This window comes from Sinocyclocheilus rhinocerous, unplaced genomic scaffold, assembly GCF_001515625.1.
Source record: "Sinocyclocheilus rhinocerous isolate Xijiao unplaced genomic scaffold, SAMN03320098_v1.1 scaffold2912, whole genome shotgun sequence".
Taxonomy (NCBI): domain Eukaryota; kingdom Metazoa; phylum Chordata; class Actinopteri; order Cypriniformes; family Cyprinidae; genus Sinocyclocheilus; species Sinocyclocheilus rhinocerous.
Genome location: NW_015645522.1, coordinates 136698 through 150864, shown reverse-complemented (window position 1 = coordinate 150864; position 14167 = coordinate 136698). Strand labels below are relative to the sequence as shown.

The following is a 14167-nucleotide window of genomic DNA, read 5'->3' as shown; positions in this document are numbered from 1 at the left end:
TGCCAATTTACAGAAAGATCTCGGACATCATCATAATGAATGAGGAGAAAAAGAGAACTATTTGAATGAGACAAAGAGGCTTTTCAGCATCTCAGTTAAACATGATGGCTCTGTTGTTTCGATCTTTTGTTGTTTATATTACAAACAGACATTATCAATGGGTGATTTCTATGCACATACAAGTGGGGGCGGGGCTGATGTTATGTTCTGGCATTCCTTTCAAACTGTTCAGACACATGGAAAACTCCTCCAACGTAGAGAGCACAAGTAATTATTTATTTCTATGAATGCATAAATTACACTCTAAAAAATGCTGGGTTAAATATAACCCAGCGCTGGGTTAAATAGGGACAAACCCAGCTATTGGGCTGTTTTGACCCAGCGGTTGGGTTAAATGTTTAACCCAGCTGGGTTTTTCCCTATTTTACCCAGCACTGGGTTGTATTTAACCCAGCATTAGAGTGTACCATTTATTCAAAAGAGGCCATATTTGAAATGTTTACATGGCTGACAGGATGGATTAGATATGCCAAGAGATTCTTTACCAGGTCTATTGCCTGAAAGGAGGTAGATAGATAGATAGATAGACAGAATCTATTAATTTACTGTGTGTACACTCTAAAAAATGCTGGGTTAAAAGGGGACAAACCCAGCCGCTGGGTCAAAACAACCCAATAGCTGGGTTTGTCCCTTTTTAACCCAGCGCTGGGTTATATTTAACCCAGCATTTTTTAGAGTGTAGTATTATTTTATTGTAAGATTCTAGAACACCCTGTCCTGTGCCCTCTATACCTCCTAAGGATGCAGCCATGATCATGGTCATAAGACATGGTGTTTTGCTTAACTGGCTATACTAAGTTTTTTCCTTTACTTTGCTGAGCTGACAGTTTCACTTCCTCTACTTCCCATATATGATGTACCCCTTACAATAAAGCTTTGTACCTTGATAGAACTACACTCTTTGTGTCTGCGTCATTCTTGGTTCTCGTGTATACCTGCTTTGTGTGCTCCATCTCTCAACCAGAATAGATCTTCTCAAATTCTTTATTCTAACATTTATTTATAAATCTGATGTTAAAGTAAAACTACCCTGGGGTTTCCATACAATGGTGTAGCCTAAGGTGCTTCTTAAAATTCTGCATTTCAAAAACATGAGTTGCTTCTTATACATTTGTTTTATATGCTAATAATATACAGCCTTATCAACATCCTCTGTATTTGTAATGGCAAATATGTACACTTAAAATTCAGCATAACTGAAGCAGTTCAGTATAAATTCAGTAACTTGTATTTGATTTCTCCAGATCTGGTCCTGTGGGTCTCAGTATCAATGATCACAGTTCACACCTACAGTGAAGCCCCTCCCACAACAATTCACCTATAAATACTGGAGAATATTCACATCATCCTACAAGAGAAGAACAAACTCCAGGTGCAGCAGCTGAAATCTGTGCTCGTTAAAGATGGAGTTTATTAAAGAGGAGATTGAAGACATGAGTTATTCAGAACCATCCAGAATAAAACATGAAGATACTGAGGAACAAACAGGTTGGTTCTTGATTCTTAATTACTGACTGTTTTTGTTAGTCGTAAAATTTTGACTAGTATATGGATGATAAATTATACAGAAATTAATTCAAATGATCACTGTTGTAATCCACATTTAACTGAATTAACAAAATAATCACTAATCTTTGGCACATCAAAGATCTGATACTTAATACAAACATCTGATCTCTGATGTTTTCTGCTGTTAAACCGGGATCACTTGAACTGATTCTAACTTGTTTATTTTAGACCGGATGGAGATGAAAGAGCAAAGACAAGAACTGAATGAAGAACAAAGAACAAAAGCCAAAAAGCTGCACACCTGCTCTCAGTGTGGAAAGAGTTTCTCACACAAAGGAATCCTTAGAAGACACATGAGAGTCCACACTGGAGAGAAACCATACACATGCCCTCAGTGTGGAAAGAGTTTTTCACAAATGGACACTTATAAACAGCATCAGAGAACTCATGATGAAGTGAAAGATCACGTGTGTTTGGATTGTGGGAAGAGCTTCACTAAAGTTACCAGTTTGAAACTGCACAAAATGATTCACACTGGAGAAAAACCTCACAAGTGCTCATATTGTGACAAGAGTTTCACTCAGGCAGGAACCATGAAAATACATGAGCGAGTTCACACTGGAGAGAAGCCGTATTACTGTACTCAGTGTGGAGAGAGTTTCAGATATAGAAGTGATCTCAATGTTCATCTGCTCATTCACTCTGGAGAAAGGCCATTTACCTGTGATCAGTGTGGTACAGATTTTAAATCATCAGTACATCTAAAAAACCACATGAGAATTCATACAAATGAGAGGCCTTTTGCATGTTCATTTTGTGGAAAGTGTTTTGCTCGACTGGATCATTGTAAACGGCACCAGAAAAAACACACCGGTGAGAGAGATCATGTGTGTTGTGAGTGTGGGAAGAGATTTACTAGAGCTGATAATCTGAAACAGCACCAAAGAATTCATACTGGAGAGAAACCTTACAAGTGCTCATATTGTGACAAGAGTTTCACTCAGTCTGGAGACCTGAAATTTCATGAGCAAGTTCATACTGGAGAGAAGCCGTACTACTGCCCTCCCTGTGAGAAGAGTTTTAGACAGTTAAAAAGCCTTAAAGAGCACATGAAAAAATGTGAGTCATCACAGTGAGCAACATTTTCATGATAAAACAGTCAGAGTAAACTGTGTGACATAAACAAAATATGGTGCTACACCCAAAAACACAACACCATATAGTTTCATTTTGTGAATCTGATTTCACAGTCTGATTAAGGAACTATTGAATGATGTTTAAAGCTTCACAGAAAATAATTATTGACTTAAGAGTGTAAATAATTTGTATCTTTCCTCCTATTAGTTTGCTAAATGTGTCAGGCTGGACTAAGCAGGTTTTTCTTTAATAAGACAATGTTCCTGTCATTCACTTGTTTTGCATTCACATATGCCTTGAAGATATTCAATACATTCCATACATGTACCACTCCTCTGCTTCTGTATTTTTACAGGGTCTTTACCAGATGAGCACCTAAAGGATAATCATTCTCTAAACATGTTCTGCACTTATTTCTAGCGTCTGTATTTAGGGAAAGGGTCCTTCTCCAAATATAAATGCATTCCAACCAGTTTTAAATAGTTCACTATGTGAAAAACACCATCCTCACATACAGTCAAATACAGAATAGTAGAATAATTTTCTCTTATGAATAGCTACAATTCTGTTTATTATATTTCATCAAGATTAATGAATATACTCCACAAAATCAACTGAAAAAAGTTGATTGTTTTCTTTATTTTCAGATGGTTTAAAATTCTGTTAAGTTGCAAGACAATCATTGGTGCATATAGTTTGCCTTGAATAATGCAAGTTTAAAGACAAAATATGTATTATCTGACACCAGATTGTTAATCATATTTAACTTATATAAACATGTTTTAATCATTTCAATGTAATAAAGACAACAACCATGACTAATGTATTTGTTTAATATTTGTTTCACACAGTTTGAATGCACAATGATCCCTGGCTATTTGGCTTAGTTTATAAAATGGCTAAAACTGTAATAATAATAATACCTGTGGGATGCTTGGCACTCTTTTTTTGTTGTTGTTGTCCTTTTTCTCTATCAAATCTTTTAGTAGATCAAATGATATACATTGTGTTACCATGGAAATGGTACTTTAAAATCTTTTGGCGTCTCCTCCCCCTTAGTGGGCGGTGTCAAGTGTCATATTACAAAATGCATTACGCTCTTTTACAATCAAAACTTTTTATAATCTTGACAAAAACATATAATTGGAAAGGTCTGAGTCTCAGGATTCCATATTTGGTGGATAGAAGTAATATTGACAGAGAAATCTAGACATTTGTTACAGAAAAATGCATTAAAAATGTAATAGAGTTTGGATGGCACCCGGTGGCTGTTTGTGGTATAACGCCCTAAATAAAATCTCACAGGAACCTCAATTTTTTTCATATCAACTTCAAATTTGGAACATAACTTATTTAACCAGAAGGCTTTAATTTGATATCAATTTTAGAGTAAAACCTGTTATGTAAAATATTTATTACTGCATGCCTATTTTTTAAAAAATGGGGGGTGACAGTTAAGGGGTTAAAAAAGCAAATAATCTAGGGATCCCTGAGATATTAAAAGTACATCATAATCTTGTATAGCAGTTGTCATCCACATTTTGATTGTATTAACAAGTGAACGACAGAACTAACCTTTGAAGATCAAAGATCTGATTAAAGTATCTCAAATAGGGTACAACGGGGCTAAACGCACCCCGGGGTAAAAGGCGCCTTTGATATTATTTTCATCTAAACCACTAGATGGCACAAAAACGTGGCGTAGCACTTTCCAAAACATTCACGAGAATCGCAATGCATATATTTTGAGACAAAGGTCTTCTTTATGATTTTCAGTTTTGTTTAAGATAATTAAAGCAACAGTTTTTAAATAACGAAAGAATATGTAAAAGTATGGTATTTGGGGTAAAAAGTGCCCCTGCTGTTGGGGCTAAAGGCGCAGTAATTAACATGATAATTAATAGATGGCTGACTTTTCCATTTCTTGACATGACATGGTTAGATTCAGATGATAAATATCATATATTATGTTGGGTGTGTCCATATTAGAGATAATCACCATGTTTAGAATGAAACCATCATATTTAAATATTTACATTAATATTTACATCATATTTACATTGATATTAATCATATCATATAATAAAATATCATTTGTTGTTACTACTCTAAATATATATTCAATTATTATTGGATCTCCTTCAATGCTTTCAGAATCTTTACTTATTAAAATTATTTTGTTTCTGTATTTTAAAATATATTTTTTAAATTAACATATTTTAATGACAGTATATTTATTGAACAAAAATTCATTCTTTTATTTTTCAAAATAAGCAGAAAATAGTACAAACTTTGCTAAAGTGATTGTTTTGAACAAGTATTAACTTAAACATTATTTTTTTAAAAACATTATTTTAGCTGAAGTATTTGTATCAATACTGTGAGCCTTTTATCCCGTGTGTGGGGTTAAAGGCCCCCCTTGCCACCTCATACATTTATACGATTTTTAAACAAAATAAACAACTTGAATAATTTATTTTCACACAAAATCTGTTGCTCCATTAATGTTCAATACAACATATATATTTTTTCTGAAATTATAAATTTTAGGCACAGTGAATAGCACATTTTTTCTTAAGGTGGGCCTTTAGCCCCGTGGTACCCTATCTCTGTCACTGTTACTTTCTGCTGTTAAATCAGGGTTCAAACTAATTTTGACATTTATTCTCCTTGAACTGATTCTAACCAAATGGAAGTGAAAGAGCAAAAACAAGAACTGAATTAAGTGAAATTTCAATGGTGATGATCCTGTAGTTTTTCTCAGTCTGTTGACACCAATGAAATGTTTTATGTGCCAATTTACAGAAGATCATACATAATGAATGAGGTGAAAACAGCAGCTCAGTCAAACATGAAGGCTTTGTTATTTCGATTTTTTGCTGTTTAGATTACAAACAGACATTGTACATTATTACTGGGCGATTTTTATGCGTATCTAAAATAGGCGGTCCAGAAGGGGGCGTGGCCGATGAGCGTCGCTCGTCTGCATCAGTGTTGCCAAGTCTGCAGTTTTCCCGCGAAATTGGGCTACTTGTCTTTAACACTGTTGACACGGGTTGAAGCGACTCCAATAACATGATATTTATCCCCTGGAACGTGATTTTTAACTGGGGACCCCCTCGAAATGCGATTGGGCTAGTTTTGAGTAGTGATTGGGCGGGGTTTCTTGTGAAAACCTGGCAACCCTGGTCTGCATGACCCGACCTATACAATCTATGGACCCGACCAGATTTCTTGCGCCGCGGGATTAAATTCCCGAATAAAACGCGGTAGCGGTCGGTATTTGAAAAAGTAACTCAGATATTCTCTTGTAAATTAAAAAGTAATGCATTACTTTACTAGATACTTGAAAAAAGTAATCTGATTATGTAACTCGCGTTACTTGTAATGCGTTACCCCCAACACTGTCGGTAACTCTGGTGTAATTTGAACGGGAGCGGGCGGTCTAACAATATCCCGTTCCCGACATCCTTTCAGAACAACATATCTGTCCTTTATTCTTATTGAAATACAGCCTATTTGTACAATATAGTGTTTTTATACTGAAATTGAAAATTTGTGTAGATAAGTTAAATATAATTAAAGAAAAGAATCTGGTGATTCAGATGATACATGTTTTGTCATTGAACTTGCATTATTCAAAGCAATGATTGTTGTCTTGAAATTGAACAGACTTTTTAAACCATCTGTAAATAAAGAAAACAATCAGATTTACTTTTTGTCAGCTAGTTTACTGATTAATATTTTCCAACTCATGTACAAGAGCATAATATAGAAAACAAGTACATGACATGAACGTGTCTTATTAAAGAAAGACTTGCTTAGCACACAACCCAGACACATTTTACAAACTAATTACGGTAGGAAAGATGCAAATTATTATTTACACGGTAAGAGTTATTAACTTGGTGAAACTTCAAACTTTATAGTTCCTCAATCAGACTGCAAACGAGTCAAAATTCACAGAATCAAACTAGATGCTGTTGTGCTTTTGGGAGCAACTTCATATTTGTTTATCTCACACAGCTTACTCAACTGTTTTAACATGAAAATGTTGCTCACTGTGACGATGTGTGACATTTTTTCAAGTGATTTTTAAGGCTTCTTAAACATCTGAAACTCTTCTCACAGGGATTGCAGTAGTACGGCTTCTCTCCAGTATGAACTCGCTCATGCCTTTTCGGGTGTCCAGACTGAGTGAAACTCTTGTCACAATATGAGCACTTGTAAGGTTTCTCTCCAGTGTGAATTCTTTGGTGCTGTTTTAGATTATCAGCTCTAGTAAAGCTCTTCCCACACTCACGACACACATGATCTTTCTCACTGGTGTGTATTTTCTGGTGCCGTTTGCAATGACCCAGCCGAGAAAAACACTTTCCACAAAATGAACATGCATACGGTCTCACATTTGTTTGAATTTTCATGTGGTTTTTTAGATGTACTGATGATTTAAAATCTGTACCACACTGATCACAGGTAAATGGCTTTACTCCAGAGTGAACGAGCAGGTGACGGTTGAGACCACTTTTATATCTGTAACTCTCTCCACACTGAATACAGTAATACGGCTTCTCTCCAGTGTGAACTCGCTCATGTATTTTCAGGTGTTCAGACCGAGTGAAACTCTTGTCACAATATGAGCACTTGTACGGTTTTTCTCCAGTGTGAATTCTTTTGTGCAGTTTCAGATAGGCAGCTTTTTTAAAGCTCTTCCCACACTCACGACACACATGATCTCTCACATCATTATGTGTTTTCTGGTGCCGTTTACAATCTTCCATCAATGAACAATCAGCTGAATGTGAGCAGGTGTGCACCTTTTTGGTTTTTAATCTTCGAGTTCTGAAGTCACTGTGTTCCTCCTCCCCTTCAGTCAGCTCTTGTCTTTGCTCTTTCGCTTCTTTCTGGTCTAAAATAAACATAGTTCAAGGAGAACAAACGTGAAAATTCAACTGAACCCTGATTAGCAGAAAATAACAGAGATCAGGTTAATGAGTTGCATTTTCTTTATTATGCATCATACTTATCCAACTTTTTCTTCAACGCGGAATAAGCCTATGGGTGAGGCTTCCGGTTCATTAGCCGCTATAGGTAAAAGGCGGGGCATAGAGGAGAAACAATAATGTACAGTATGTGGAAAATAATGTGTTTTTTTAACCTTAAACCGCATAAACACATTTCATTACACCAAATACACAAAATAATGTTCTTTTTAGCAATGTCATATGACCCCTTTAATCTTAATGTTTTTCAGCAGTCAGTAATGAAGAATCAAGAATGGACACCAACCTGTTTGTTTCTCAGTATCTTCATGATTCATTCTGGATGGTTCTGGATCACTCATGTCGTCAGTCTACTCTTAAACAAAATAAGGATGAAACAAAGCACAGTTTAAACTACATCTAAACTACACTTAAATCCAAAACTGACAACTTAAACCCACACAAGATAAACATCCCCAGACCGATCAAGTTCATGAATAAATTCAGATTATGATTTCTAAACAGTGTTAGTACATCTTTTCTGCATTAGAAATGAAACACTCATAACAAAACATTTAATAAATCCTACTGTTCATTACTCGCTACAATATTCAGAACTGAAATACCTCACCTCTCAAGCTTTTTCGTGTCAAACTTTGTAAATCACTACTTTCTTCCGCACATCCTCCATTAATTTTTTTATTTTTCGATTGAAATGGAAACTAGAGCCTCTTTATTGTGATGCTGCCGCCCACTGGATATTCCTGGTCATTTATAACACAAGATGTAGATAGAAAGAGTAATTAACGTGAGAACTAAAGGACCGACACAAATACAATCTATTACTGCCTCTGAACAGAATCAAATATCTGACTAAAACACTATAAATAGACTAACACATTACTAGGAACCACATATAAAGGAGGTGTTTCTGTGAAGTAGTAATTTTATTAGTTATACGATGTTGCATATATTTATTATTTTATTTATTATATTTATTTTAAAACGTGTAGATTCTATCTGTGTTGTATTTATGATAATTGCTGTACATCCTAAACATTTGCAACAGTATTAATGTTGAATTTATGTGATTTAAACATTCATTCTCAATTAATCAAGCATTTTATCTTTTTTTTTTTCAATCAGAACACTATATAGTATGTATTAATGGACTGATTTGTCATAAGGCACTAGTGCACCAAACATTTCACCAAGTTAAAAAAATTAAACTAGATGATATTGTGCTTTTGGTTTAAACACTGTATTTTTCTCTTGCACCTTGTCTTTTTTGTATGTTACATGTGTATGTTTATATAATTTCCATATACTACATTGACACTCGTATTTCTGCATTGCTTTGGTTGACAACAAATTAAACGCTGTTTTAATGTTTTGCTTTTACTATTTTGATTAAAATTAAAGAAACATATTTTAAAATCTCATTGCCTGTCCTGTATCAATGTGCAATTCCTATTTTTAATACAAATAACATAAGTTTGAAACAACAGGTCTACCATGTTTAAATATCTCTCCAATAGTTCCCTGTTTTCTCCTCATTCATTATGATGATGTCTGAGATCTTCTGTAAATTGGCACATTAAGCACATTTCATTGTGTGTCAACAGACTGAGACAAACTACAGGATCATCATAAATAAATTTTATTACTGCCACTGAACAGAATTAAATGTGACTAAAATATAAAATGAATAAGCATATTATTTAAAATCACAAGTAATCAGAGAGCTTGTCAGTCAAATAAAAATTGTGTTATTATACAAAGCATAGACCTGTTTTATGTTTTAAAATTAGTGCTGTCAAACGATTAACTGCGATGAATCGCATCCAAAATAAAAGTTTATGTTTACATAATAAATGTGTGTGTACTGTGTATATGTATTATATATATATATAAATACACACACATGCATGTATATATTTAAATATGTTATGTTTATTGATTAAATATATTGATATATAATATAAATAATATTAATATAAATTTATACATGTAAATATTTTCAAAATATATACTGTATGTGTGTATATATATATATACTTAATAAAGTGCTCTCAAAAATGATATCGCAATTAATCACATCCAAAATAAAAGTTTTTGTTTACATAATATATATGGTACTGTGTATATGTATTATATATATATATAAATACACACACATGCATGTATATATTTAAATATGTTATGTTTATTGATTAAATATATTGATATATAATATAAATAATATTAATATAAATTTATACATGTAAATATTTTCAAAATATATACTGTATGTGTGTATATATATATATACTTAATAAATAGTGCTGTCAAATGATTAATCGCAATTAATCACATCCAAAATAAAAGTTTTTGTTTACATAATATATATGTATGTGTGCTGTGTATATTTATTTTGTATATTTAAATACACACACATGCATGTATAAAAAATAGGTTATTTTTATATATTTATTTATAATATAAATTATATGAATATAAATTTATTTATAAATTTATAAATGTAAACATTTTCAAAATATATACTGTATGTGTGTGTGTGTATTTATATATACATAATAAATATACACAGTACACACACATATATTATGTAAACAAAAACTTTTATTTTGGATGCGATTAATCACGATTAATCGTTTGAAAGTACTATTTAAATTCAAATTGAAGAAATCATTTCATATTGGGATATGGCTGATTGTTGATTTGTAATGCATTTATTTCTGGTCTCTTTCAATATTTGTATTCTTTGTCCATGTCTTCATGAGGAGACAATAAAATAAAAAAAGGTCATGATTTGCAGCATCCCAACATAACTGCACTGCTAGTTACACACTCTCTCTTCTCCTTCTCTCCACTCTCGGAGACGGACGTTTCTAAACTTATCCTTTCCAATCATCCTACTACTTCTCTCATTTGTAAGTCACTTTGGATAAAAGCGTCTGCTAAATGATTAAATGTAAATGTAATGTAGTTTATTTCAACCATCGACACATTTAAAAGAACGCAATAACCTAATTCACCAAATCACACATCATTTACCAAAATGCACCTATATTTGAGGATAACATTTCTTCACAGAACAATGCTTTTTAACATGAGTCACCAGAGTTGTTGACTGAGTGAAACTCCTTCCACACTGAGTACAGTGATACGGCTTCTCTCCAGTATGAACTCGCTCATGCTTTTTCAGGTTTCCAGACTCAGAGAAACTCTTGTCACAATATGAGCACTTGTAAGGTTTTTCTCCAGTGTGAACTCTCTCATGTGTTTTCAGGTGTTCAGACTGAATGAAACTCTTGTCACAATATAAACACTTGTAAGGTTTTTCTCCAGTGTGAATTCTTTTGTGCCTTTCCAATTGGCTGACATCATTAAAGCTCTTCCCACACTCACAACACATGCAACCTCCTTCACCAGTTTGAATTTTCTGGTGTAGTTTGCAACTGTTACATCGTGAAAAACTCTTTCCAGACAAAGAACACAAGCGAGACCTCTCATCTGTATGATTGTTTTCCAGATCAGACTGATCACTGTTAAATTCCTTTTTTTCAGAATGAATCCGCAGATGGTTTTTGAGAACTCTGGCATCTTTGAAACTCTCTCCACACTGAGTACAGTGAAACAGTCTTTCTCCAGTATGAACTCGCTCATGTGTTTTCAGGTTTCCAGAGTGACTAAAACTCTTGTCACAATATGAGCACTTGTAAGGTTTTTCTCCAGTATGAACTCTTTGGTGCTGTTTCAGATGGGCAGCTGTAGTAAAGCTCTTCCCACATTCAAAACACAAGTGATCTCTCACATAATTATGCATTTTCCGGTGCTGTTTATAACTGTCCAATCTTGAAAAACTCCTTCCACAGAGAGAACACAAGTGAGGCTTCTCATCAGAATGAACTTTCAAGTGTGTTTTTAGATTTGATGATGAAATAAACGTTTTACCACACTGATCACAGTTAAATGGCTTTTCTCCAGAGTGAACACGCAGATGATAACTGCGAGCAGATGGACCAGTAAAACTCTTTCCACACTGAGGGCATGAGTACAGTTTCTCTCCAGTGTGAATTCTTATGTGACTTTCAAGGTATTTTTTGTGTCCAAAACTCTTTCCGCACTGTGAGCAGATGAGCCGCTTTTTAGCTTTGGTTCTTTTAATTCTGAATTTACGTTTCACATCCTCTTGTGTTTGCACCATCACTTCCATCAAGTCTAAAATAAACATATTAAGTAATTAAACTCTGTTCAAGGAGGATACATGTACAAATTCAAGTAACCCTGATTTAAAAGGTTAGTTCACCCCAAAAAAAAGACCTGGTGAGGTTTCTGTCCATTGACAGAATCTTAACTAGTAAGACATTGGAAATGCAACTGCAAATGGACTTCGAGTTTCCATTTAAAATTTGACACAGAAAAGAAAATGGAAACACAAATGCGCAATTTGCCATTGTGTTTGCATTATGTCGCAACGTATGCGTCTACAAAATGTAAACGCAATTGCAAATACAGTTAGCAATTCCTTTTGAATATTCCTGGAATATCATTCCATAGATTAAGTCACGTGCACAGCGTGCCTCAAATATGGTAAACATGGATATGACCATTTTAATTGCTGGGTGAACTACAGCTTTAATGTGACTACTAATTATCAACTCTTTGACACGAATGATAGTTCTGTCATTCTCTTGGTAATAGAATATATTGTATTAAAAACTGCTATACAACATTATTAAAAATTTCTGTATTTATCATATCTATATTGCTCATCATTTCACAGCAACCAAATCAGTCAATAATGAAGAATGAAGAATAGAAACCAACCTTTCTGATCCTCAGTATCTTCATATTTTATGGCGCATAACTCTGGATCACTGACGTCCTCATTTTCCTCTTTAATGCGCTCCATCTTTACCATAGTATGTCAGACAGATTGCAGTTGTTACAACTGGAGTCTCCTGGTTTATATGGTGAATTGTGGCACTAGCTCTCATTGAAAATTAATACCATCTTGTGGTTTCAGCTTAAAGAACCAGACCTGTTGAAATCAAATCAACCCGATCTCATGAAAGTGCGTATAATTAGTACGCCAAATAAAAACGAAAACTCGTGGTATTGATACGCAAAAATGGACTTTGGCGTGTATATGCTACGCCATGGGCAGGTTTAGGGTTGTGGGGTAGATGCGTATCATATGTACGTGAAAACTGCGTATTATATGCACGCCAACAAATTTCGTATCATATGCACGCGAAAACCGCGTATCATATGCACGCCAAACACATGCGTATTATATGCACGCCAAAGTCAATTTTTGCGTATCAATACCACGAGTATTTTTATTTTGCGTACTATTTATACGCATTTTCATGAGACCGGGCTCAATCAAACATAACATGTTTATAAAACTGATTCTGACATCAAGTATTTTGGTGCAGTTTATCCCTTTATTTTTGTATTTATTTATTTTGTATCTCCATACTTTCATCAGTCTTATGCAATTTTATTAGGTCTTTTTTATTTTTATGAAAACACTATAGTAGTACATTTATAAGATTTATGTCAGTAAACAGATTACTCAAAAAAAAAAAAAAAACCAGATTACTCTGCAAACAATTTCCTAGTAATCGTTTGCTTGATTAAAATAAACAATGTGCTGTTCTGATAGCATCTTTATTGTATCATAATGTAAAAACACATTCCCAAATGAAGCTGTATGCAATAAAGTGTTTTCAGTTGTAAATGTTCTAGTTACAGCAGTGAATTAAGTTTAAGTTTAAGTTAGTTACATTAAAGAAAGTAAAAAAAAAATCTAATAATGATTTATAAGGACTAATATTATGAAACATTTAAGCAAGCTCATGGCATCTACAAACGAAACTACATTTACAAGATTTATACAGTTGGTTAAATAAGCAGCTGACACTGCCACAGAAGCAGCTGAGATGTTAAATTATGTTCCTACGACAAAGTGAAACGAAAACATTAAACAAATCGAAAGACAGTAAATAGCCTAACTATTGAGCGCGACTGTTAATGAATGTAACGCATCGGCTGCAGACAAACAGACTTTGTTCCGTTCAGATATTAATCTTTCTGACTAAATCCATCATATGATTCTGCCTTTAAGTGTTTTCAATTCGTACCTCTTGTAGTTCGCTCGTTCACTCTCGTCTTCAATTTGCTGCCGCAAACGCGCTATCTACTGTCGTAAACACCTAATGTAAGAATTGAGCAGCAAACGTTACTCGCTTCCAAGGGGGCGCTGAATGACTGACTCATTGATCTTACACTGTTTTTGTTGGCATAAAGTGGCAGTTTACACTGAATAAAGCGTGTCGCTTTAATTTCGATCCAAAATTTAAACACATTTCTTTGTTGGACACAAAGAACAAAAATGCTTCCCATAAATAAAACATGCACATCCCACCTCTCCCTGATAGCGGGAGATATATACTCCCTAAGATTAT

General features: G+C 34.1%; 3 protein-coding genes across 4 annotated transcripts in view; 1 reads left to right on the top strand and 2 right to left on the bottom strand.

Moving 5' to 3' along the window:
• The window catches only part of LOC107706074 (gastrula zinc finger protein XlCGF8.2DB-like), a 5197-nt gene extending 2492 nt beyond the window's left edge, over positions 1-2705 (top strand). The window contains exons 1-2 of one of the 2 annotated variants that reach the window (XM_016509652.1): positions 1464-1548; positions 1798-2705. In XM_016509652.1, the coding sequence (XP_016365138.1) occupies positions 1464-1548; positions 1798-2705 (993 nt within the window). Of the gene's footprint in view, positions 1-1463; positions 1549-1797 lie in introns of those variants that run through there. The other variant, XM_016509651.1, reaches the window with a different exon arrangement.
• LOC107706054 (zinc finger protein 271-like) overlaps positions 1-8055 on the bottom strand; it is a 21021-nt gene extending 12966 nt beyond the window's left edge. Inside the window, 2 exon segments of the mRNA XM_016509623.1 lie at positions 6769-7615; positions 7996-8055. Of these exon segments, the coding sequence (XP_016365109.1) occupies positions 6769-7615; positions 7996-8050 (902 nt within the window). The 5' untranslated portion in view covers positions 8051-8055.
• Positions 8056-10692: 2637 nt separating this feature from the next.
• Positions 10693-14042, bottom strand: LOC107706066 (zinc finger protein 271-like). Its single transcript, XM_016509642.1, has 3 exons — positions 13844-14042; positions 12522-12735; positions 10693-11912 (listed from the first exon to the last, which is right to left on the bottom strand). Exons 2-3 carry the CDS (start codon positions 12613-12615, stop codon positions 10756-10758), a joined length of 1251 nt encoding a protein of 416 aa, XP_016365128.1. The 5' UTR covers positions 12616-12735; positions 13844-14042; the 3' UTR covers positions 10693-10755.
• Positions 14043-14167: the final 125 nt, after the last annotated feature.

Excerpts from the sequence above, each read along its gene's own strand:
- LOC107706066 (XM_016509642.1), bottom strand. The coding sequence starts at position 12,615 with ATGGTAAAGATGGAGCGCATTAAAGAGGAAAATGAGGACGTCAGTGAT. Across the intron at positions 11,913-12,521 it reads AGATACTGAGGATCAGAAAG|ACTTGATGGAAGTGATGGTG; the intron begins GTTGGTTTCTAT and ends TGTTTATTTTAG.